The sequence below is a fragment of the Diplotaxodon limnothrissa genome, linkage group LG1 (assembly GCF_057381915.1).
Source record: "Diplotaxodon limnothrissa isolate DT_005_m linkage group LG1, D_limnothrissa_male_GT1.1, whole genome shotgun sequence".
Lineage (NCBI taxonomy): Eukaryota > Metazoa > Chordata > Actinopteri > Cichliformes > Cichlidae > Diplotaxodon > Diplotaxodon limnothrissa.
In genome coordinates this window covers 35,334,318-35,359,336 of record NC_140596.1, presented here as the reverse complement: position 1 = coordinate 35,359,336, position 25,019 = coordinate 35,334,318, and the positions used below count along the sequence as shown (strand labels likewise).

The following is a 25,019-nucleotide window of genomic DNA, read 5'->3' as shown; positions in this document are numbered from 1 at the left end:
CTCTCAGCTTCCAGTTACTACTGAAAGCTGTAGTAAGTAAATTGTCACAGCCCTAATTAGTCACCATAACTGTTATAAAGTAACATGATTCATTTAACTGATCTGGGTGCTCAGTGGGAGAGTGTATCTAATTAGAGTTGCTATATAAATAATGTCGGATGATTGTCAGAATGCTGTAGAGGAAAGTCATTTTTCCCACCCTTGATAGGATAATAGACAGGTGCAGGATATGATTTAGGAATCATTTCCTCTTTTGTGACAATTGTAGGGGATAGTACCCTTTAAAGCGCCCTTTAACTGGGCTGCAGTCAGCTATTTGTCTCCAGTAGGGAGACATTTTTTGTTTTTTTCGGCCAGCTCGAGTTAGTCAAAATATAATTACTTTCCAACTTTTTTCTAAGCATATATTTGCATGAGATTCCTAACAGAAATGCAATTTATTTAAAAAAATCACCATTTATAGTGAGTGAAATCATAGCTTTGTACCAAAAAAAACACAGTGATGGCAGGAAAATATGCCAGTTTTCAATTTGCCAGGCAGTACCTGAACAAAGCACTGATGTTAACATGTTCGCATTGACTTCTAAAACACAACATAGATTAACAAAGGCATCCTGTACAGCACATTTAATTTTCTCAGTAAACAATTCTGTGTACAGGTATGTTATTTCCAACATGTCAGCATTGGTTCTCTCAGACATAGTGACAATAGAGAACTACTGGGGAGATTTTGTAAGATTAGCCACTGTGATTGTGGTTCTGTTATTCCTCTGGTTAGTGTTTACTCTGTTCTGCCCGTGTGTTCCTGTATCTAGTCCGCGTTTCTTAGTTTGTGTCTTTTCTTGTGTAAGTTCCTGTTTTATTGTGAAGGTCTGTGTCTTATGTGAGTGTTTTCAGTTTGCCTCCCTAGTCTCGTCATGTTAATTACTCCCAGCTGTGTTCCCACCTGTATGTAATCCCCCTGTGTTCTCTGAGTGTATTTAAGTTGTGTCTTCTGTCATAGTAGTTGCTGGTTCGTCTGTGTTGTTTCCCCTCGGTCTCCCTGCGTCTCCCCGTATGTATTTCTCCGGACCTCCCTGCATCCTCATTCTGGTTTGTCTTATTAGTTTACCCAGTTTAGGTTTCCGGTTTCATGTTTTGTCGCCACTGCTGTTTGTACTAACACCCCTGTAAAGAAACACTCACCTGCACCAGAGCTGCTGCCTTTTGGGTCCTTTTCTACATTCCACACGGCTTGCCCCGGCAATCCGTGACAGCCACACTATTATAAGAAATCTCTACTTGCCCAAACTTGGTGAAGAGCTTTGATTTGACCAACTCTGCTGTTATGAACAAACAAACTCTGTCACAGACTCTATGTAAAATTCAAAAGCAAAGTATACCAACAAGTTTTTTCTGTTATTCTTTGAATTACTTCACAGTTCACACTGTCATTATTATTATTATTATTAATCTTTTTTTAAATGCAGTTTTGCCTTTTCCCTACAGACAATTGACTGTAACAGAGTGTGTCTGTCTGAGCTGGAGTTTTCATCAGATTTCCACTTGAAGATAACAAACACCACAGACTGCACGGTAAGTCAGATATATACGTACTGGCTTTTGTTCATTTGTAGTCTGTCCACATGCTACACAAAAAGCCCCTGAAACAACATTGTACATCCGCAACCATTTATCAGAAATACTGCGTGAAAGGAACAAGGTGGTACAAACAGAAGAGATATCTGTCAGCACGTGCTGATATATTATGTCTCTGTATTGTCTCTCAGTTGGATGTTGAATAGAGTTTCAGCTTGAATTGGAGACACCAGGCTAATGTGATTTTGTATTGCATGCCATACAACATAGTCAGTGTACATGGCCTGCTTTGCTTTCCATGTCATACATAATTAATTATTTCATCACCCACAAATACTTTGTGGGTTAAAAACACGTAAGCACATATTAAAAGAAAGGATTTCAAAGCTAATCCAGCCTTGTTAACTGGTAATATTCAAACCACATTCGTGCATGTCCTTCCAAAAGTTTGCTCAACCTGTTAATTTTATTTATTTTTAGCACTCAAAGCACATGTGGAATGATGAGAACAACTGTAGTCCTGTGTGAGGCATTATCTGACTCCTAGTTGAACCTGTGAGTAGGTCAGCTTGACCAAAAACTTCAGTACAAAATTGAAGTGCATGGCACCAAAGCATGAAGAATGCTTTATGAGTCCATTTGGACTGGCTCTGGCAGCCACCATCAGCCCCTCCAGTCATGCCACCCAATTCCATGAACTTCCTACAGCATCACAGACACATTTCTCTCTGCAACACCAATAATAACCACCCAGCTAAAGAAGAGCCTCACTACTGTGGGCTTGGAGAGAAGTGATTTGTCCATAACAAGGCCTATTGTGTTGAAGCAGCTTTGTACTATGCTGCAGTGTTACCGCACTGGTGTATGGGTTTAATGGATAATCAATAGGTGGTTATTATCTGGCTTGTGCTCCCTGGGTAAGGCTGGTGGATTTAATGGGATTTGTAAACATCCTTTCATTTTTCCTGTCCTGTCTGCTCTGTAATTGAAAACATCCCGTTTCTATTTCTGGATTGTAAGTCCAGTCATGTTAGAGGTAACAGATGATAGGATCATACATTACGGAAGTGGTTTTTCAGTTTATTGTTATTTTTTGGCAATACTTTGTCCTGCTTTCTTCCTGTTGTTTCACATGTCTTATTATTCTCAGTTGCTGTGATGTATGTAGGAGGACAGATACTGTATGTGTGTGTACGTCTGATGTGTACAATTTATCGTTCAGTCATGCTTGTTTCATGTAGGGTTGTTTTGGTTTTTTTGCATTTATAATGCAAGTACTCTAAGTGTCACTCGTGTAAATTGTAAATACCTGCCTTGAGTATCCAGCCTGCTTGTCTCAGGATTTACAGACGGACTGTTGCCCTGTGGGAGTAGCATGTTGTTACCATAAAGACACTGACCTGTAGTCAGTATTGGCCACAGCTCCTCAGTAGTAGTTAAGATTGGGGTGTGTGAAGGGTAAACTGCTCCTGGACCAGTGCTCAGGGATTGGTGAGGGAGAGCTGCTTCTCCTGTCCTGTGATGGAGCGCCTGCTTTTGTTCTCCTGTCGACAGTCCATTCATCAGCTCAGCCTGCCTAACCTTGCATTAAATGAACAGCACAACCCCTGCATCTGCGCCGCTCACGCACAAGACAAATCCTTTCACTCTTGCTGTTTTTTCCCAGTCCCTTTTTCCTTTCCTCCCTCTTGAATTCCACACACTTTGCACCCTGTTTACATGCAAACGTTGAAATCTACCTGCTGCATACAAACTATATGTGCTGAAATTTTCATTAAAACTCTGACTGGTCTGGCATCTGTATCTTTTTTTTTTTTTGGCTTAACCCTCTAAAGCATTGCTGCCATCATGATCCATTTACCTAAACTGTAGAGTGAGTAGCAAAATATCTCACCCCCTCTCCTAAGGGTGGAAAAGATGAATGCTGATGGCATAGCAGGAGAGAATAAGTTTCTGTCTGTAATTAATTTTAACACTGCTGTCTCGGTGCTGCTGACATAGCTACTGTAGCGCTACAGAGAAAAAAAAGTGAGCAATCCATCTCTTACCTGCTTTCCATCAAATTTGAATTGGGTGTATAAGGGAGGGGGGGTGGCCTTCTGGACTGACAGGACAGGTACTCTTCAACTTCAAGGACAATTTTCAGAAATCCACTCTAACTCTTAACAATGCAGCACTATGCAGCATTTTGAGTTAAGCTATCAGTTGATTGTCAGAAAAAAACTGCCTTGGCAGGTTATTTCCACTTACAAATCATCATCAGCACACTGATTTATGCAAATGTCCTGAAAGTTACAGAGGAAGTGTTCTGAGTTTAAACTTAAAAGTCTGCATGTCTGTCTACAGAAGGGTAATACACGCAGCACTTTAATTGGCTAGATTATATTTGATTGAGGAAAAAAATGTGCTTAGAATGTGTTTTCCCTTCAAATAGCATTGTCTAACATCGATACAGTTCACTATTACTACTGTTATTATTATTATATGTGATCACAAAGTTGTATAAAGCTTGTTCTGGGCTCCCTCAAGTTAGGTCAAAGGAAACTGATATCCACCAGGTCCTTAACACTGATTAGTAGCCATAGTGATTCTAACAGTGGTAATTCTAGTATGTATTTATGAATAGTGGTTGTAACATTCAGCACTGACAGCATATAATGGCACTATTTCCGGTTCAGTATTTAAAAAGGGCATTTGCTGACCAATGCAATACCAATCTACTAAATTTGGTAAACCTGTTAATTAAACAAAATTGTGACCTGTATAAAATTAGTCAGTAAATACAGGATGTAGATAATTAAAAGAGCCTTTGGCCTGATTAGTGATTTAGAGCAGCCATTCCCAAAGTCAAGAGCGCTGCGGCCCTTCCAAGATATACTTAATTTCAAACTGAATTTCTCTTATTACTTGTTACTGTGTCCCACACTTTGGGACAAACAAATTAACAGTGACCAACGCCCAAAGGTAAAGGCTTTAAAGTGACAAAGCTGGAGTTTGTCTTCATGCCGTGTGACTATGCTATTTTAACATGCCCTCCACTCGTGCATTCATCAAGCACTCAGGAGCAAAGCTCAGCAGTGGAGCAAACAGTCGGTTTTGCACAGCTTGCCTCTCGACCTTCTCTAACTGTTACTGTAGAGCATCACGAATGAGGAACACCACCTGCAGGTGTGCTGACTCGTGCTCCACCTGAGCCTCACGGCTGCAGTTGAATGGCGAGGCTGAGAGGAGAAACGTAGGGGGAAGGGGGGAGGAATTCACAACATCTTGCTCGTGAGGTGGTCGTGCTTGAAGCCTCCACGCCTGGATAAACCCCATCAAAAGCGCATTAGCCCTCTATTCTCCCGCCCCCTCCCTCCCTCCACCTCACCGCCCCTTCCTTTCCGTCCTTTTAACCCACCCTCTCTTTTCATGCATCCCCCTCCCCACCACCGTATAATAGTATCTGGACGGGCCACGCGGCTCGCTGACACATAGCCAGGCGAAAGAGGAGCGATGATGAATTGCTCCCTGTTGGTGTTATCCATGATGATAATTATTAATTTTCCCCCTGTTCTTCCTGGAGAATGGGGGCCGGAGAGCTGCAGTCTTGCAGAGCCTCCTCTGTGGGCCGCCAAGAATCCCACTGTCATCACTTATCACAGACAGAGCCGGGGCCCAAGGCTAAACGCTGATGAAAATGAAAAGCGCTCGTTCTGATTTGTCCTGTTTTTGGTGTGTGGTTGTGTGTGTATGTGGCTCTGTGCTTCCTCTCCTCTGTCTTATGTTTTTGATCCCTTTTTGTCTTCATCCCCTATATGGTAGGAAACATAGGCTTTTATCTGATTTCATAAGATGTCAGGTATGACACAAAATTTTTTTTGTTTAACGCCAAACAGGACAGCTTTTTTCCAGCAAACACCTACTATTTGCTACCTGCTTAGTAGATGGAGCAGTCCATCTACTGGTGAAGAAAATTGTAACATTTAGCATAGAGATCACTGTTTAGCATTGGCGGCGGTCTTATATCGGTCGTTATTAGCTATTTGCTCGTTGCCAGTACTGGTACCATTAACTGTCGATAAATGTAAAGTAAAAAAGCAAAGAAGTGTGAGAAACGCCATTCAATCATGTTATGAGTGTTGATGGTGTATAGTTTGTGCACATGAGCGTACTCTTTAGTGTCCCTGATGACCACACACGTGTTTGGAATCTGAGCAAAGTCAGGAAGTGTGTGTGAGCAAGTTATCGGTGACAGCATTGTCACATTATAAGCTCATAAAACTGACATAAATGCTGAGACCAATACTTTTATCAAAATATCGGCATTAGTATTTGTCTTAAAAACGCTATATGCCGTGCTGTAATTTAGTATCCTTCCCAGTTTTTGGAGAAACTGAGGAATAAAGAGAGAGATTACCATGCTTAAATTCATCAGGTGGACAGAGACAAGGCTCAAAATAAATATGGGAGTACATGGGCAAATATTTGCCCTCTGGCTAGCTATAACAACTCTGTAATCTGTGACATGATGCCTGTTGTCTGTTTAAATACTAAAATAATTTCCATTTCAGGGAATTCACCTTTTTTTTTTTCCATGCGAAAATAAACTTCTTTTTACTGTTTTCAATACCCATCTGAAGTTGAACTTTCAAGCTTTTACTAAGTCATTTCGGACACCCGGATAAGTTTGATAAGTTCTTCTCTTCCTCTTTAATTAAAAAAGTGCTAAAACATGTACAAATCAGGTGAGAGTCATCCAGACCTCATTTGATCTTCTTCTGTTTTATTTATGAGGCTGTTACATCCTGTTTTTTCAGTTGCGATTTTAATGGGGCTCTGAGCTGCTAAGCTGTTTGTGTATTTGCAAGTTTCTCTGGCCTAAATTTTAATTGCCCGTCTCGCTGGCTGTGTGAAAGTTGCACAACGCAAGAAGTGACAATCAATCTCGCTTATGAGGCATTGTCATCGACGAGGCGTGATGAGGATGATCTCTGCCTCTCTGGCTGAGAGAGGTGAATCTGCTCTGCCTGACGAGTAATTACAGCTAATTTCCTAATTACCTGAGCAGCGAGCTTTTCTGTAGCGTTCATTAAAAGCCATAATTGCATTGGGTTGACATGCTCTTTTATCCACTTTGGGTTCTTTTCTCACGGTTTAGCTGCGACTTGCGGTGCTGCCCCTGCCTGTCTCAGTCGATAAAGGTTGATTGAAGCCTCGGTGCGTGGCGTTTATTGAACGCAGCTTCTGACAGCAGCATGATTATCAGGGTTGCGTATGTGTATTTTTGAGTGTGCTGCAAATACTTTTAGTATTGCAAAAAAATCTGAAATTGTTTGGAGAGTTTTACAGAAGCTGTGAACAGATGGTACTGTATTTTATGTCTTGAAAGAAGAAGCAGCATTCCCTCTGGCATTTAAATGGTTTCCCCATCCTCCATTCCCCATCTTCCATTACCTTGCAGTTTTTGTCTCCCTACCTTTTGTCTGTTTTCCTACCTTTACAGCTTCCTTTCCTCTCTTCTGTATACTATTTTCCTCTCTTGCATTGATTCAGCTCTTCTTTGTCTCAGAGAGCCAGCCTCCAAGTTGTCAGCTGCATCAGGATTAAAAGCTATTAGTTCTGCATCATTGCCACTACAAGTGCGCTCCTGAGATTGATAGAGTGGCTTTGTTCCTCCAGTGGGGGCAGATATGAGAGGAAAACAAACCTGGGGGGGGTTACACCTCATATTTGACAATGGTCACCTAAAGACTTTCCCTCAGTTTGTTTTTCAGTCAAATGTGTTTATGGCGCTGCAGGACTACAGAGCATGTTTTGGAGCAAAAACCACACTTCCTTGCTGGTTTTTAGTGAATTTACACAACTGTAAGACATGTTAAAAGCTCATTATTGGACCAGAGATTTTTCAGATGTCCGATTTTCCTTTTCCTTGTGGGAATTGTTGATTTAAATTCAAATGTATGGAGTAAAGCGTCATTCATTTTCCTTAACCTTTCCTTTTCTTCTTTTCCTGACTTTTGAGATTTTTTTTTTTTTACATTATTGGAACACTGCCACCAAAATAGCCACCTTTGATAATTTCATATAACAATCTAAGGTATATATTTTTGTTACTGTCAGCAAATTTCGCCCAGTGTTGCCTCATGCGGTAATTTGTTTCTTTTGTCCAGTGACAAGTCTCAAGCGAGGTGAGAGGGAGCACGCGGGGACATGTTGTTGACTCAGCCTAAATGAGAAAGCAAGTTGTTTTTGAGAAGAAGTGGGGCTGAAGAAAATAGAATGCAGTTCCCATACAACTCATTTTGATATCTACTATATGTAAGCTGGCATTGCCACTGTGGCTCTACAGACCACACACTAGGGCTGTGCAATACTGCACACTGGCCCTGTAAATAGAGGGCCAGTACTGCCGATACCAATACCAGTGGAGAGCAGTGTGTCGTGATTCATGAGATGAATCATGTTCAGTTTTCAAATTCTGAACATATTTTAATGACCACCAAGTTTGGAGGCCTGGAATGTAAATATCCATCTGATCATGTCTCTGTCAATGTCTGTGCTTTAAATGTTCTATAGGCTAGAAACAAAACAGAAAGTCAACACAAAAAGGTTCAAACATTTTTCATTGTGCATGTTTAAGGTTTATTTTATATTATTTTTTAAATTAATGCAGTTTAGTTGGCTTCCTACTAAACTTAGTGGCAGTATTGATCAAAGTATCGATCCTATCATGCTAGTATTGATCCAATAGCAATACCAGCCTTGATATCAATACTATTGATATTGGCATCAATATGCCCAACTCTCACACGTAAGAATAACATGACAAAGCTGAATTGCGCTTTCTCCTTTAAGGAGCACTTTAAACACAAAGATAAGGGTGCATATCGAAAGTTTTTTTTTTTCTCCCAGTTTGTTTTTACTGTCTTGTTCTTGAACACAGTCCTTATCATGTGGCTCATATTGCTCATTAATATCTCGAGACATGGTCTGCCTCCAGCCTCGTGCGCACTCGCTCTCTCAGCTCTGCATGTCACCGTTGCAGTGTAGTCAAACAAATCCAGGGGTTTATTGTACTGTCACATTCTAACACACCCCTCATATTTCATTGCAGGCAATTGTGGGCTACTTTGACATTTTCTTCGACAAAGGCTGCAGCAACAAGGTAAGCAGCGACCGAGCCATTTAACGGAAACTCAATTATGTTCACGCTTTAGCGTGTTCCTCCTCCCTGAGGCATTCGCTGGCAATCGACGGGCGTCCTAGCCGACTGCTGATACAAGCACTTACCCAGCAGAGCCGGCCAGTTGGAACAGGCGATGCCAAGCTGTGTGAGCAGCACAGACACGCCTTCTGATTGCACTTCCTCTTTTACCTGAAACTCAAGTTGCATTCTATTGATTTGAATTTCAGTAAGATTCTGTTTATTGTACATACTCAGCTATAAATGATTCAGAGACCAATAGCTGTAAGAGTGGGTCAGCTTTAACAGAAACTCACCTCACCTTTTTTTTCTGCTTTCTGTGGCATATTTGACAGGAATCAAAAAAACATGGTTTCCTCTTTTGAAATAGTTTCACATTAATGCTAATTTCTTTCACAAAAATCTGGCCCTATAAATAGATTTGAAGTCCTTAAGCATTCAAATGTTTTGTTTTTTTGCACAATAATACAAAATGACAAAGTGATCCTCCTTTATAGAAACTCAGTACTGACTTTAGGATGCTCTGCTAATGTTTTTTCCCTCTCCACATTACTAGGTGATGTTCTCCACTGGTCCTCAGGTCACAAAGACACACTGGAAACAGACCGTGTTCCTGTTGGAGAAACCTGTGTCTGTCCAAGCCGGTGAGTCAACACTTCCCTGAGAAACACTCTACGACACTGTGCAACGTTTAGTGCTACTGTCTACTCAGTTCAGTTTAATTTTTTTTACTCTTATTTACATATTTTATAGGCAGGTTTGCATTTAATATTCAGGTGTGGTAATTCTCATGATATCATTTCACTCTTCTGGACCCTTTGGGGTGCGTCATAGCGTGTTGCAGTCAGTAATCTGTCTGTGGTGGAGATGTAGTGAGGCTGGTTGACACCCATTATCCGTCAAACACAGTGACAGCGAGGGATCAAAACAAATCGCATTCAGCCATCAGAGGCACCATGTAAAACTTCATCTGATAGCCAGCTGCAGGCCTCGGAATCATGATATGTTACAAGGGAGGCGTTTTGTAACTGGCCAGTCAAATATCTGCGGAATCGCTGTATCAGCACGTTAAAAGACAGTTAACTGATAGAGCTTGATGTGAGTCGTATTTGTATGATTGTTTATGGAAATGACTTTCTTTAAGCCCAATCTCCACCAAACTGAACTGGACGTCTTGTCCTGTGTCTTGTGTTCACTAACAGCATCATACAGTGATTCATCTAATAGCTATATTTTTTTAAATATTACAGATTTCACTTCATTGTGAGGACACTGACGCAGAAGTACATTATTAGAAGACATTTTGTTTTATGGTGTCATGTGTGTCCATTAGAATCACAAGCAGATGCCCACGGCAGGGTACTCAGAGCCATTATGCTATCATGTCAAGGCCCCTTGTGGTGTGGCTCTCACACTTTACAAAATGCCATCAGTTACTAAACCCTCATATAAGCACAAAAGTGTGACACAAGCGTGACACAAGTGTGTCAGTGTGTTTGTTGTTGTGAGGACATTTATTTCACCATTTATTTTATTATATTCACTTAAACATTTCCAAGTTTAACGATCACAAGTAACCGTACAACTCTTAACCTAATTCTAACTATATCCCTAAAACTAAATCTTAAGCCTCAACTAGGTTTAAAAGGTGTTTCAAAAATTGAGGGCTGGCTAAACCTAAAATTTCAATCCCTCAGATAAAGCTGGCTCTCCAGTGGCTGGCAGTAAAGGCATTCTTCCTCAGTTTAACACACAGGGGTTTTGCTGTTAGAAAACAAAAAGGAAAAACAAAGTCAGATCACCTTATTAAAAAGTCTTTTCATCTCAGAAATGGTTGAAGAATTTGAAGGTTCCAGCATGTTTTCCTTTTCAGACATGGTGCTGATTCTCAAACTCAACCAGCCAGTTCTTTTCTCTTTATTGTAAAAGAAACGATTATTGCTGCTAGTGTTGCATTCAAAAATGGTATTCCCGTCACAGTATATCAGTTTATATACAGTGGTGTGAAAAAGTATTTGCCCCTTCCTAATTTCCTGTTTTTTTTGTATGTTTGTCACACTAAATACCAGACAAAGATAACACAAGTAAACACAAAATGCAGTTTCTAAATGAAGGTGTGTTATAATATAAACTAAGTGTGGTATATCACATCTTGGGACAGCTGAGTTTAATTTCTCTAGCCACACCCACACCTGATTACTGCCACACCTGTTCTTAATCAAGAAATCGCTTAAGTAGGACCTGCCTGACAAAGTGAAGTAGACCAAAAGATCCTCAAAAGCCCGACAACATACCAAGGAAATTCAGGAAAAAATGAACAACAAAATAAATGAGATATCTTAGCTTGGAAAAGGTTATAAAGCTGTTTCTAAAGCCGTGGGACTCCAGCCTACCACATTGAGAGCCATTATCCACAAATGGCAAAAACATGGAACTTTACCGGGGTGGCTGGCCAGCCAAAATTCACCCAAGAGCACAGCAACAATTCACCCAAGGGGTCATAAAATATCCCAGAAAACATCCAGAGAACTGCAGGCCTCACTTAAGGTTAAGGTCAGTGTTCATGTCTCTACCATAAGAAAGAGACTGGGCAAAAGTGGCCTGCATGGCAGAGTACCAAGACAAAACCACTGCTGAGCAAAAGGAATGTAATGGCTTGTCTCAGTTTTGCCAAAAAACATGTTCATGATCCCCAAGACTCCCCAATATTCTGTCGACTGACAAGACAAAAGTTTAATTTTTTGGAAGGTGTGTGTCCCATTACATCTGACGTAAAAGTATCACAGCATTCCAGAAAAGGAACATCATACCAACAGAAAATATGGTGGTCATATAATGGTTTGGGGCTGTTTCGCTGCCTCAGGACGTTGAAGACTTGCTGTGGTAAATGGAACTGTGAATTTTGCTGTCACCAAAACATCCTTAAGGAAAATATTTGGCCATCTGTTTGTGACCTCAAGCGGATTTGAGTTCTGCAACAGGAAAATGATCTAAAACACACCAGCAAGTCCACCTCTGACTAGGCCACTCCAAAGTCTTCATTTGTTTTTCTTAAACCATCAAAATCCTGATCTAAATCCGATTGAGATGCTGCGGCACGACCTTAAGAAAGGTGGTTCATGCTCGAAAACCTTCCACCGTGGCTGAATTACAACAATTCTGCAAACATGAGTGGGCCAAAATTCCTCCACAGCCATGTAAAAGGTTCATTGTCAGTTATCGCAAACGCTTGTTTGCAGTTGTTGCTGCGAAGGTTGGCCCAAACAGTTATTAGGTTTATGGGGGAAATCGCCTTTTCACACAGGGCCGTGTAGGTTTGGATTTTTTCCCCTTTAATAATAAACACTTTCATTTGGAAAAAACATTTTGTGTTTACTTGTGTTATCTTTGTCTAGTATTTAAATTTGTTTGACAATATGAAACATTTAGATGTGAAAAACATAAAAAAGGGAAATCAGGAGGGGGGTAAACACTTTTTCACACCACTGTAATACATAATGTCTGGATGATTTCACATTTATTACTGCTGTAAACTCTTTCTCTCTATGTTATCATAATGGGAATCATGGATATGTCTGCTGAAGTGGGAATGGATGAGCTTTGAGACTGGCTGTCCACTCAGTGGCCAGATATCAGACTTAGTCTGCTGTAATAAATGACCTGTGTGGGGACAGAGCCGCTTGATGTCCAGCTACTCCTAGCCGTGCTCAGCCTGCGAGGCCAGCACCCAGGGTGATAAGAATGTCAAAACTTCTGATGCTGCACAGACGCTATCACGGGCTTTGCATTATCCTAGGGAAGATAAATGCATCAGAGAGAGAGCAGAGAAGAATAGTATGCTAAAACAGAACAGAACTAGGAAGCTGCACAGTGATACCAAGAAGCATTATGCACCAGATTTTTTCACATAATAGTGCATGACATGGTCATGTGAAAAAGAATAGTGTGAAAAACACAAAAAGTTCAACCCACGATTTAGTAGTCTGTGGAACCTTTAGCAGTAATAATTTTAAGTTTTACTTTTCTGTTTAATTTTGTCAGTCTAATACATTGTTGAGCAATGCTGACCACACTTTTTTTTACAGTGTTTTCTCATTTCATTGATGTTTGTTGTCATTAATTTATGTACAGCTCTCTTACAGACCTACTACAGCATTTCAATTATGTTACAGTTAGCATTTTGACTGGGCCACCTTGATTTTGTTTTTTCCTTCTTCAGCCAGAGATTTGTTGCTATGCTAAAGATCATAGTCCTGTTGCAGCAAGGCTGTAGCTCTCAGACAGATGGCCTGACATTAGACTGAAAAATATCTTAATCAGGGGGAGTTCATGGTAGGTGCAATCACTCCATGTTAACCAGATCCTGTGGCTACAAAACAAGCCCAAATCATCACCCCTCCTCTATCGTGCTTAACAGTTTGTATGAAATGTTTGTGGTGATATGCTCTGCTCTTTTTTTAGAGAGAAGAGATTTTGTCCTGTAGTATGCACTGCAAGGCATATAACACCGCAGATCATTTTTACCATCTGAAGCAGTGCCATCCTATAGAGCATGCACAATGCTAGACTTTACTGTCCCATCCCTCTCCTTATGCCAAAAAATGAAGAGCGACAGCGATAATATGAATGCATCAGCCTATTTTTTGGTAAAAGACATGTTGGTAATAAGAATAGTCAAAAATTAGGTCTAAGGTCCATCTCAGGTGAAATCTCAGGGCACAAAGTGAAATTCATCAGAAATGGTCCACCAGAGAGTGACCTCAGACTAGCAATATGATCATGAACAGGAGATCATTTAAATCAGGTCAAGTTTTTTTTTTGAGGCAGAATTCTGTTTATTTCAAGTTCAAAGATTTAAGGAGCACCAAAACTGTTCTATGGGCTTATGACAAAACAGGGCTTCATTATTATTATTATTATTAGTAGTAGTATTATTATTTGTGTGCATTTTTGTAGATTTCTAGATTTCAGGAAACTAAAGAGCCGATTTCCTTTAAATATGCGGTGTACATTAATGCTTATTATCATGTGTGTTATCATGTTTTCGGGACCTCCAATAAACAACTATCCTGTACACAACCGGTGAACACCAAAAATGTAAAAAACCTCATGTGCCAATGGCCAGTCTGTTCACAGACTGGCCATTGGCAGTCTGAGCATATTAATGTCAGAAAATCAAACAGTAACATCTACAAGCTGACAGTTATAGTTTTTGCTAATTTGGGTTAAAAAAATTACAATTTAAAACGAAACAGCAGATTTGAATATAAGTCTGGAAGGCAGCTGGCTGGTGGTGTGTCTAGGTATACTCCTCTTTTGCATGTGCTGCCATCAGCTTCTGGCTCTGGTAATCCTTCATAGGATGTTACCTTTCCTGTAGAAACTTCTGAGCTCTGGTTATTTTTGGAGTGTAATGGATATGACTACCTCTAGAGGCCACTAGACCTCAGTTTGTAGACTTAAACTTGTTCATTCCTCCCACCTCTACACATGTTCTGTCTCACTCTGGTCTTCTTTGATCAGTGCCTATTTTACCTAGTCCTGCATTATCTAGAAGGCATAATGTCATGTTGCACCATTAAACACACAGACACAGATGTGTTTGTAGCCTGAGCTTTTTCAGCCTAGAAGATTCTGCCTCAAATTGGACAGATTAAGTCCATAAAGATCCATCAGTTTGTGCATGCGTCTCAAGCTTGAACCGAGCAGTGCAAGCAGAAAAAGTTAAATGGAAGAATAAAATGAAGGGAGAAGCAGGTTATTGATGTGCTTCCTCTACCCCAGCACCCTAACGGTCTCCAGCCTCCTCCAGGGGCTGTAAACCAGAAATGGAGTTTTTAACAGCATTCACCGGCTGCCTGCTAGGCTCCCATGGTGTACTTTTACAACACCCATATACACACATTCTTCTTTACACACTGAAATGCACAATTGTTTTTGCATAGTTCTGTACTAAACTTCCCCTTAGCTGTAAGAGAAAACTTTCTAAAGTCACCTTGAAGATGATAAAAGTCTCTGTTACACACACATACACACACAATGGCCTCTCCTCTCGGGTTATGACTGAGAAGCACTTTTAGCTCTGATTGGCCGAAGTAAGGGCTGAGCATAAACAGCCAGTGGTTGTGTTTCATATTGGCTCAGGCTGTGGTGATTTATCGTGGCGGGACCAAATCTTATTTGATGTGTTTGTACGAGGTGCAGCAGTAATTAACTCTAAGGCCGCACTTCTGTGGGAGGCCCTTGCTCAAGAGAGAGTAGGCACGCAGCAGCCTGGAACAAAACATCGCTGCAAATCCTCCCGACTGGCAGCGTAATAAATTAAACAGAAAATCATTTGTCATGCTCTGGTGTGTTTGTGTAGCTCTAGTATTGAAGAGGAGGGTCTGTTTTTCACAGTTTTACCTGCTTAATGTTCACTGGAGAAAGGTCACATTTTCTTCTTTGCCTTTTTTTTGTTTCGGTCCAAGAAAGTACCTTGAGCTGAAGCAGTGCCCTGGTTACGTGCTCAGAGCTAGTCAGAGCAGCTAAAACATGGGCGTGCATCATCATCCAGGCTTTCATTGGTCAGTCAGGTAGTCTTTATTCCTGCCCCCATTTTCATGACTCACCTCGTGTGTCCTGAGTGGAACCGTAGCTCTTCCAAATATCCTCACCCCTCCCTCCCTGCCTCACCTCTCCAGGCACAGTTTAAACACCTCTTTACCTCCTCAACCCTCCCCCTCTATCCTGTTTGAACTCTGAGGGTCCTTGAGCTGTCGAGCAGCAGTGGCCGAGCTAAGCTTAAAGTTCTTCAGGGTTGTAATTCAACACATGGATCAGTTGTGAGTGCAGACCGGTGCTCGGGATATACAATCCATCATCTCTGCACCTCTGCCTCTTCGCTGTGCGCTGAACGAGACCTGAGAAGCAGAAAAGGATTAGATGAAAGCAGATTGGAGCATAAGGGAGTATGCCAGAGAATTGTGAGTGAAATGTAGCTATGAGCATCACATCAGTGTCAGGTGAAGTCAGCTGCTGTGGCTTGCCCTTTTGTATAAAAATATACATCAGGATGACAGAAGGATCCCCAGAAGCTTTAAGAGTGAACATGTGCTTGAAATGAACTATTTTTAGCTCTGTTGTGTTGCTAAATTAACTGTGCGCGCGTCCCTCTTTATACTCTCTGCGACTTTCCCTCCTCTCCTTGTATTCCCTTTCTTTACACTTTTAGAAAAAGATTTTTAGAGGGAGATGGTGGTACTAGTTCTACAGGAGACTACAGGAGTGCTAAGTGAAATGTGAATGACAACAGTTTAAATGAATCACATATAACTCTGGTGTAATTTCATGGAGAAACGCTGCACTGGGCTGACATGGGCGCTTTCTGTGGGCCTGGTGGTGCTTAATGATACTGGCACGGTGATGTATGACATCGCAGTGAAAGCCCGACACCGTTCCCCGACTCATTTCCACACATGGTTAACTCTTTCTCCAAGGTTCTGAACGGCCAGTTTACTGAAAGCACGAGGCCCTCTTCCACTGGGAGTTTGCACTGACTGATTACAGCAGAGCTGCTTGCATACACCATGACTGAAAAGACACTCTGTCATGGGTTGTTTGTATGCTGCAATACACAGCTGACATTAGACGGACAGCTTAGAGAGCATAAGTCTTTGGTCACAAGACATTTTTATTTTCCTTTCAGTGCTGTTTTAACAAAAGGTTACCAAAGGTCAAGCAATTATTTCTTTGGCCTTTATCAACCTCTTATCAAGTGAAGTTTGACTGCAGCCTCCCAAAACCACCACACTCCATCACAAGACTACCAGTAAGGCAAAACCCAGTCCTCTAGAAACTTATGGCTTAGGTATATTCAGTTCCTAAAAAACAAGGATAAGGAAAGAGAGTTTGTTTCATAGCTATCATTGACTGATTTCTAATGGTTTTCTTTATCAGCTTTAGATTGTGGAAATTGTCTCATTTTATAAGTCAAATGCACAGAGACCAGACTTCAGCCTTTGTAGAGACACAGGAAAAGACAAACTAGGCATGTGTGTCAGTGACCTTTTCCTTCACGGTTGGGTAGTTTTGCTTCTATATTGTTGACCGATGACCAAGTTTATTAAGTTGGGGGTGGAGTCGGGGGCAGAATGGTGTCTTTCAGTTTATTACTATGGGATGTATCTTGTTTTCAGGTTTGCAACATTTCTGTGTATTGTCTTTTGTAGAAATCTTTTGGTAAAGTTTTATTAGTTATAAAAAAACAAACTGGATGATTGGCATGAAAAAAGAACATTACAAAAGTTATTAACCAGTGTAGTAATTCAATTTTATTTTATTTTTATACCACCAAATCTAAATAACGGTTGCCTCAAGGCGCTTGATATTGTAAGGTAAAGAACCTACAATAATACAAAGAAGACAGAGAAAACCCGAGCAATCATATGTGACCCGCTATGAGTAAGTGCTACAGGCAACGGTGAGAAGGAAAAACTCCCTTTTAACAGGAAGAAATCTCCAGCAGATCCAGGCTCAGGGAGGAGCGGCCATCTGCTGCGACCGGTTGGGAGTGAGGGAAGGAAGATGTGCTATGGAAGAGAGCCAGAGATTAATAATAAATGATTAACTAACTAGTACAACTTTATTTCCTAAAAAGGTTGTGATGCTGTGTAAACCCTTTTTTTTCTGCCATTCACAAATTAGAAACAGATCAAGGGCAACAAAAGACTGGACAAGCTGCTGAAAAATACCTGTTGGAACATCTGAAAATTAATTTGGTTATTTGTTGATGATCTTTGGGTCCTTAAAGGAGCAGCTTTAATAAAACAATTGGTGCCTAGCTCAGCTACCATAGGGTGAGATGCGGGGTAAACCCTGGAGAGGCCACCAACCTGGCGCAGGGCTAACACAGAGAGACACTCACACCTATGGGCAATTTTAATATATAAACATATGCTATCAACGCACAGTTAAAAAGAGAGCATTTCCAGTAGGATCAGTGTGCACTATTGCACATGGCATGGGTAACTTTACCATCTGTGAGTGCTGGTGTGTTAATGCTGAATGATATATGCAGGTCTTGGAACAGCATCACTCCCTTCAAGTGACTGCTTTGCTTATTTTAGTAAGACAGCACCAAACAATATTCTCCTCTAAGATTTCTTGTCATGTGTACTTTTGGTTTGGTTACTTGTTTTTAAATACTCTTTCTGAAAGTGATTCAGTAATAAGGTTGTAATAAACTAGAAAGTTTTCACCACTGTTCTCTCCCAACATAGCAGTGGCCCCCACTTTCCACACCCAAATATGGAATATTCTTATGTTCCATTACAATTTGTCACACAGTGGTTTTTGTTTTTGTAAAAGCCCCCACAGAGAAACGCCACGGCTGTTTGCCCTCCTTGTAGTGAAGTGACAGCCCCAGAGCACAGCACCAGCAGCAGATTCTGTGACAGCACCGTTGGCATGGAAACGAGTAAGACATGACAGCAGCGATGGCGGACAGTTTGCTGGAGAAAGCTCCACTGTCAGCATTTTCTCTCGTCGTCCTCCTCTAACCTCCAGCTATGTGGAGCGCGCAGCATGCGGAGAGGAGGCAGGCCGGGGATGGAGAGCGTGAGAGGATGCTTGTTTGCCATTTGGGTAAACATTCATTTACCTCCAGCAGTCAAACGTGAAGTTAATCAGAGTGATTATGCGTCATAATCAGCAGCGCCTTCTCACAGCCTCACCGATCACTCGTGCATCGCACTGTAGATGCGCTGCCTCCTTGCTGCCATCTGGGGATCGCGACACATCTGCATTCATACACGCACGCTCACAGACAATCTTGCTTATTAACATACATTAAACCACATTGCCTTTACACACATCATCATTTCTGTAAGCGACAGTGCGTTCAACTCATACTGCAAAGGCCTGAGCTCAGCAGCACTGTAGTGCTGCAAGGCATCAGGAAGACTTGTTTTTATGAGCAGTTACTCATTTCTGGTTTACTATGGACACACGGATTGATTTCAGTCTAATTGTTTTCTGTCTTTTGATTTATTCATTCATTTATTTATTTTTTATCAGTGCATGATATGTCCAGTTTTATTTCCCTGAAATTTCTATAAGGTGAATTAAAAACAAAATCCACACACATCAGTAGTGCACTTGAGCAAATATGACATATGTAGCTGCATGTATACTTTATAGCATTTTGGTGTTTTGGTGTTTCTTTGTTGTTTGCTAACACTATAGAATGTAGAAAATACTGAAACACTGTCCCTCTTTTACAAAAAATGCTCTTTTTTTTCCTCTCAGTTTTGGTTCAGTGCTTTGGGACTTCCTGCCTTTGTTAGTAATCCTACCTGACTAGAATATATTAAGACAAACTGATGGTAAAAATCTTGTCTTTCTTTAAACTCTGAGTTTCATTTGCAGATTTTTACGTGGTTTTTGGCTGTAACTGTTTATATTTGATTTCTTTTAATTCATATTACTTCAAAACTGATGATTTACTGTAATGTGTCTTATTAACAGCCTTTATATTTTGAGCAAAGTTCTACTTCTTGTGGAAAGTTATCCCTCAGGGGTAGATTTCAGCTCACAGATGAGTTAATGATGACGCATCCCTTCAAAGAGAAAGAGGGAGAGACCCTCCAGTTAAATGTAATGTGACTTCAGTATAAAAAGGTGTACTGTACTCATATTTCGCTGTCTTTGATATTTTCTTTAGGGGAAGAGCTTCAGGGAAAGATCACTGTGCGCAAAAACAAGAAGGATCCACGCTCACTGTGGGTTACCTTTGAACTCCGAGACAGGAAGCAGACTTATAGCCTCCAATAAGGACAACCATCACATGGTCCTTGCCACGAGTAGTTCGAAAGAATTAATACCTTAAGTGTTTTAAATGTTGGTATTGTTCTTGGCTTTTGAAATAAAACATACTGTAATATGAGATTTCCTCCTTGTCAGTGTCTTTTTGTGCACATTCAGTGTAACTACACAAAAATGCACATTCAGCGTGACTATGTTTATTTTTACACATACTGCCAAATGCATGCTGTTGAAATAGTAACTGCAAATGGTTAACAAAGGATCAAGGCTTCTTTGCTCTTTGTGCACTTAATTGTTTTATTTATTTAATTTTACCTTGATAAAATTGACATTTTCCCATTAGAGTAAAAAATTTTCATTTTCCACCTTTAATGTCCATCTTTTTTTTTTTTTCCCTCACAGTTATAGCTTCAAGTCTGTCATACTGAAACAGGAGCCATCACACCAGCCACAGGTTCTGTGGACATTTAGCGCAGGTTTATCTGGGTTAGGTTTATGCCTGAATTTACTCTTCTCTCGGTTAGGATGAGTGTCACTGTCCCTGCTGCCAAGAATCAAGCCCGTAGCATCATATTACCACCAGGAACCATGTTTTACAGATAGCTATAGACACTTTTTGAGTTCATCACTGCATCAGACCTGTTGCCACAGATTTCCATTCCAGTTTTGGTGTAATTTGGTATACTTCAGCCTTTTCCCCTCCCTTTCTTAATGATGGCTTCTTGATGGCCATCCTTCCACTGAGACCATTTCTGATGAAGTTTTGGCCGCTTTGGCCTGAACATACCATTTAAAATTTGTTCTTTACTAAGTTGTCTGTTATTTGCGAACACAGCATTGGTTCATGCCTTAAGTTATCTTTGTCAATAAGTCAATAAAACGAATTACAAGTCTGAAGCCCAGAAATCAAGATGTAAAGAAAAAATGAGTGACTCAAAGTTGCTTGAGTTCTACCCAAAAGAGTTTTTAAGATTTATCTTATAATATAATTAGAATCTTTTTTTCCTGGGGTAATCTTGGGTAATCACTGTGCTTGTGGAAACCATCACAGTCATCTTGTAGTTCTACGGTGTTCCATAGACATCATGACTCAGTGTGCACAAGCAGTGTGAATGTTTGCTGCCTTTAAAATACATCCAGACTTTTATGTGTCACAGAGGGTCTCAAATCAAATTCAGTCAATGTTAATCAAGAAGCACAAAGTGGAGCACCAAAGGCAGAGCATATTTTTATAAAGAAAAGATTTCCATTGGGGATCATTAAGTAGAGGATATCAGCTGGCCAAACTCTTGTCTAAACCATTTAAAGTCAGTTCAGCAATCAGAGAGGCTGGATATTTTTCTGAAGCCACTATACGTGCAACCTTGATGTCTGAAGATTGTTTAACAGTTAAAGACAGCGTCAGGTGCAACCTTAAGTCTTTCTCTTCAAATCCGCAATTTTACTAATTTCACTAATTCTTCAAATCATCACTCACATGCATCTCTGCCTCATCCAAAGGAGGCTGCTCTTTGTTACAGATTGTGTGCGCTTGCCAGGTATCCCTCCTTATTGTCCTACTTTGAGCTGTGTGATACCTCAGCAGGGGCATCATCCATCTTCCGTGAGTTTACTGGGACAATGCAAAAATGAATTTAAGCTTTAAAAAGGCTGACTGAAGCCTCTTTACATACTTCACCGAGCAGGTCTGCTTACAATTACCCCCCCCCTCCGAGAAAGAGGAGTCATCTGTGAGGGGAGCAGCGGACTCTGGGCCTGGCTCCCTGTCTTAATGATGATTTGACGGTCACATTTCTACCGCTTCCCTGTCGTCTCTGGCATTCTATTCCTACAGTGTGCTGTACAAGGTGACATCAAACAGGGCGAATGCTTTTTTTGTGTACATGTTTTATTTTTTCTTGCAAAGTTGGATTCGTGGGATTTTGGTTGCGTGGAGTCAGCTCTTTAACTACGCTCCATTCAGTAGTGTCATTTTTGGCTGGACTGCGAGGGACCTGCATCTAGAGACCTTTACGGAAATCGTTCAGCATCATTCCCACATTTTCTGCGGTGTTGTTTCATAATAAACAAGCACTGATGTGTCCTTTGATAAAACTGACGAAAAAAAGAATTCACAAAGCTGGCACCGCCGTGATTAAAAGCCTTAAAAGAGCCTAATAACGCGCCTTTGTTCACAATTGATTATGTTTATTGTCTCACAGCCTGTGCCATTCGTTTTCTCCACATTATTCTGTAAAAAATGACGCTCATTCTGAGAGGTAATCAATTTTGTAAATCTATTGCACTTAAACGCTCATTTACAAAGCAACATATTTATGACACATTCATTGCTTTGGGTTGGATCACTGTGTCTGAAATAATAATGAAAACGAACGTCAAACAGAAGGAGAAAACAATCCTGAAGCTCAAAGAATTTTCTTTACTTACAACGAAATAGCTCCTTAAATGAAACGAACCCAATTTATTTATAAACACCTTGGGGTCTTTGTCACTGGACGAACTTGAACTGCAGTGTGTGAAGGCTCTGTCAGGGCCGACTGATGAGGATGCTGATAATGGGAGTCGTGCGCCTCGGCATGACCCCCCCCCCCCCCCCCCCCCCCCCCCAGCTAACCCCCCTCCGCTGAATCACGGCTTCCCAGGCGTTAGAATTGGTGCGGCTTCTTATCGCTCAGGCGACAGGGGGAGTGATCAATTAATTACAAGAGCTCACATAATTAACGAGCACGAGGAGACACTCGGCGAGAGGCAGTTCACATCCTCCGTTAGGATGCAGTCCGCTCAAAGTAATGAAAAAACACACACACATATATATGTGTGTGTGTGTGTGTATATATATATATATATATATATATATATATATATATATATATGCTGACACAGTAGAATTTAAACAGTTGCAGGATGTGACGCATCTAATGCGCACTTTCTTCACTTTGGTGCGCGTGTGCAAGTAGTGTAAACCACGCTGTTTCTAAAGAAAATACAACAAACCGGGGTCTTTTTGGCAGTGGGCGTGTATGTGCGCGCGCGTGTGTATGTGTGTCAGTCCGCGCGCACAGCGGTCTCTGGAAGAGGAGCAGAAATCAATTACAATTATTCTCTGTTGACAGTATAATTAAACTCAAGGCTGTGGCTAATACAGCCGCTCCAGACTCTTATCTGGAACGGACGGAGATTTACAAGCGCAAGCAGCCCGGCGTGCATAGCAAGCGAAAGGCCCCGAGTGAGACCCTCGCGTGTCCTGCTGGTACCACACCGATCACAGCGGGCGAGCAGAAACTGCCCCAAACTTCCCCAGCTGTCCAAAATACATAAATAAATTAATAACTTAAAAAGAAAAAGAATCAGGGCATTAAACGGACATTTAATGTACTAGTTTATTACAGCGGTTCAGATGACGTTTTTAAAAGCGCTCCGAGTGCTTAGAGAAGAAAAACGCCATAACGACCAGTTCACAGTATAGCAAGTTAGTTTAAAACATAAATTATTATTTTCGTTTATTTATTTTATTGTTTTTAGAGGCTCTTTGAGATTTATATCGCATGTTAGTGAACGCTACCTGGTTAAACAACGTACTTGACTGGCAGCGACGCACTAATTATTTTTCCGTTCACTGGGATTGACCTGACTTGACTTCACTCTTGTGAGCAAACTTATGTCCACGTTGCCGGAAAGGATCAAGAGGAGCCAGTTTGGCTTGTTTCCGACACAGTTTACCACCCGTCCCGTGGCCTTTGTTTTCATTTAAGCTCATAATTAACGCTCCATTCTTAAATCATCAGTTCACCAGTGGGGTTTTAGTTTGGGGGTAAAACACAACTCACGGGACACGTGTACAGCGAGATTCGGAGAATACGCAATGCAGTGTTTTAGACTGTACAGTATGCCCCCCTCCGCCTCTTTGGGGTGTCACTGCTTCCAGTGCAGGCTCCAGTGGTTGGCTCCGGCTCCCCTTAAAACACGTGACTTTAACTTAAAAAAAAAACCAGAAATCTTCTTGCGTAAGACTTTAACAAATGAGTAGCTTTGTCAAGACCTCGCCCACTTTTTTTTCTCTGTATTTGATCAGTTTCCTATTGGTGACGCACGAAGGAACGTATAGAGCCCAGAGCTTTGTGCGTAAAACCCGCCAAGTGGAAAAACTATTTATAGTTCAGGCCATTTTTAGCACATGGTGTATTCCACCCATACAACTTCTGAAAATGTGTGTGTGTGTGTCTAATTGTAATTGTTGAATGTGAATTTATGAGAATAACTATAAAGAACTCCCTCATCTTTGATTGTCAGCTTAAGGCACAGTCTTAGTTTCTTTTCTGTAAAATAAAGTATTTGATGTTGCTACGCTAATTGGAACTACTGGCTTATCCTGGCTCAGCACAATGCAAACATTACTTAGGCCTCGGTGCGCTCCAGTCTATTCAAATTCCCCCCAATAATTACCCAAACCTGGAAATCTTTATCCAGACAAGCCACGTGAGATCAAGTGGGACGCTCCCCTGCATGCGTGTAAACATCCCACACTTCCTTAGAGACAAGTGTATTAATCAGGTTTTGGAAGGCTCTGTCCGGCGCTCACGCATTCAACGTGCGTAACCAGACAATTCACGCACGCACACACGCGCCCCCGTCGTCTTGTTCTCCTGTTGTCCCTTTAAAAATCCGAATCCAAGGCCAATGATTTATCAAACTCCTATTATCAAGAAAATGTCACAGGAAGGGCACCTTGCTCTGCACTGACGCAAACCCCACTCTTTCCCACGGAGCTATAGAAAAGCTTTGCAGTTGGTACTTTGCGGAGCTACAACCAGTCCGCTTCTAGTCGTCTCCTCATCGGGTTTTTTTTCCTTTACAGCTGTTTCCAGCCTGCTGGCAGAGCTCTGCAAAAAATGGTAAGTGTTCCAAACTAATTCGTGTAACTATTCTCCTGCAGTTTCATCTATCTATCCTCTGTCATCTGAGTGTATTCTCTTCTGTTTTTATGCTAATCTGGCACTTTTCTTGCAGGGGGGCACTGTTTAACGCTTTCAGGCGCTCGAGCTGTCCGTGGTGCTGAAATGCAGCTGTGGTTTCACACTGAAAAACTTTAACCGCCTTTTCTCTTCTGTGTCACCTAACCTTTTTATTTCTTTATTTCCGTTTTTAGAGAAAAATTTCAATGGGAAAGTTAACATTTGGTTGATCATGTCTATTTTTGTAACCTTTTTTTTTCTCAATTTACTCGCTTTCTACAGACTTAAACGGAAGCCAGGTAGTTAGTCCCCCGCTAAAAACACAACTAAGAAAACAACAAACCGGTCAGTAATTTTTCTTTTCTTTTAAGGATTTATTCCTGTTGCCCCCCCCCCCCCCCCCAAGTTACATTTCAGGGGAGTCATTTGTAATTCCACGCCCGTGGTCTGCTCACCGCTGGTAACGCCGGCGATCTTGCATGCCTGCGGGGAGAGCGAAG

At 41.2% G+C, this 25,019-nt stretch overlaps 1 protein-coding gene across 1 annotated transcript in view; it reads left to right on the top strand.

The window, feature by feature from the left end:
• The window catches only part of prmt3 (protein arginine methyltransferase 3), a 60,652-nt gene extending 41,057 nt beyond the window's left edge, over window positions 1-19,595 (top strand). Inside the window, exons 13-16 of the mRNA XM_085357746.1 lie at window positions 1,489-1,575; window positions 8,675-8,725; window positions 9,321-9,408; window positions 19,467-19,595. Coding sequence (XP_085213872.1) covers window positions 1,489-1,575; window positions 8,675-8,725; window positions 9,321-9,408; window positions 19,467-19,576 — 336 coding nt within the window. The 3' untranslated portion in view covers window positions 19,577-19,595. The remainder of the gene's footprint in view (window positions 1-1,488; window positions 1,576-8,674; window positions 8,726-9,320; window positions 9,409-19,466) is intronic.
• The last annotated feature ends 5,424 nt before the right edge of the window (window positions 19,596-25,019 follow it).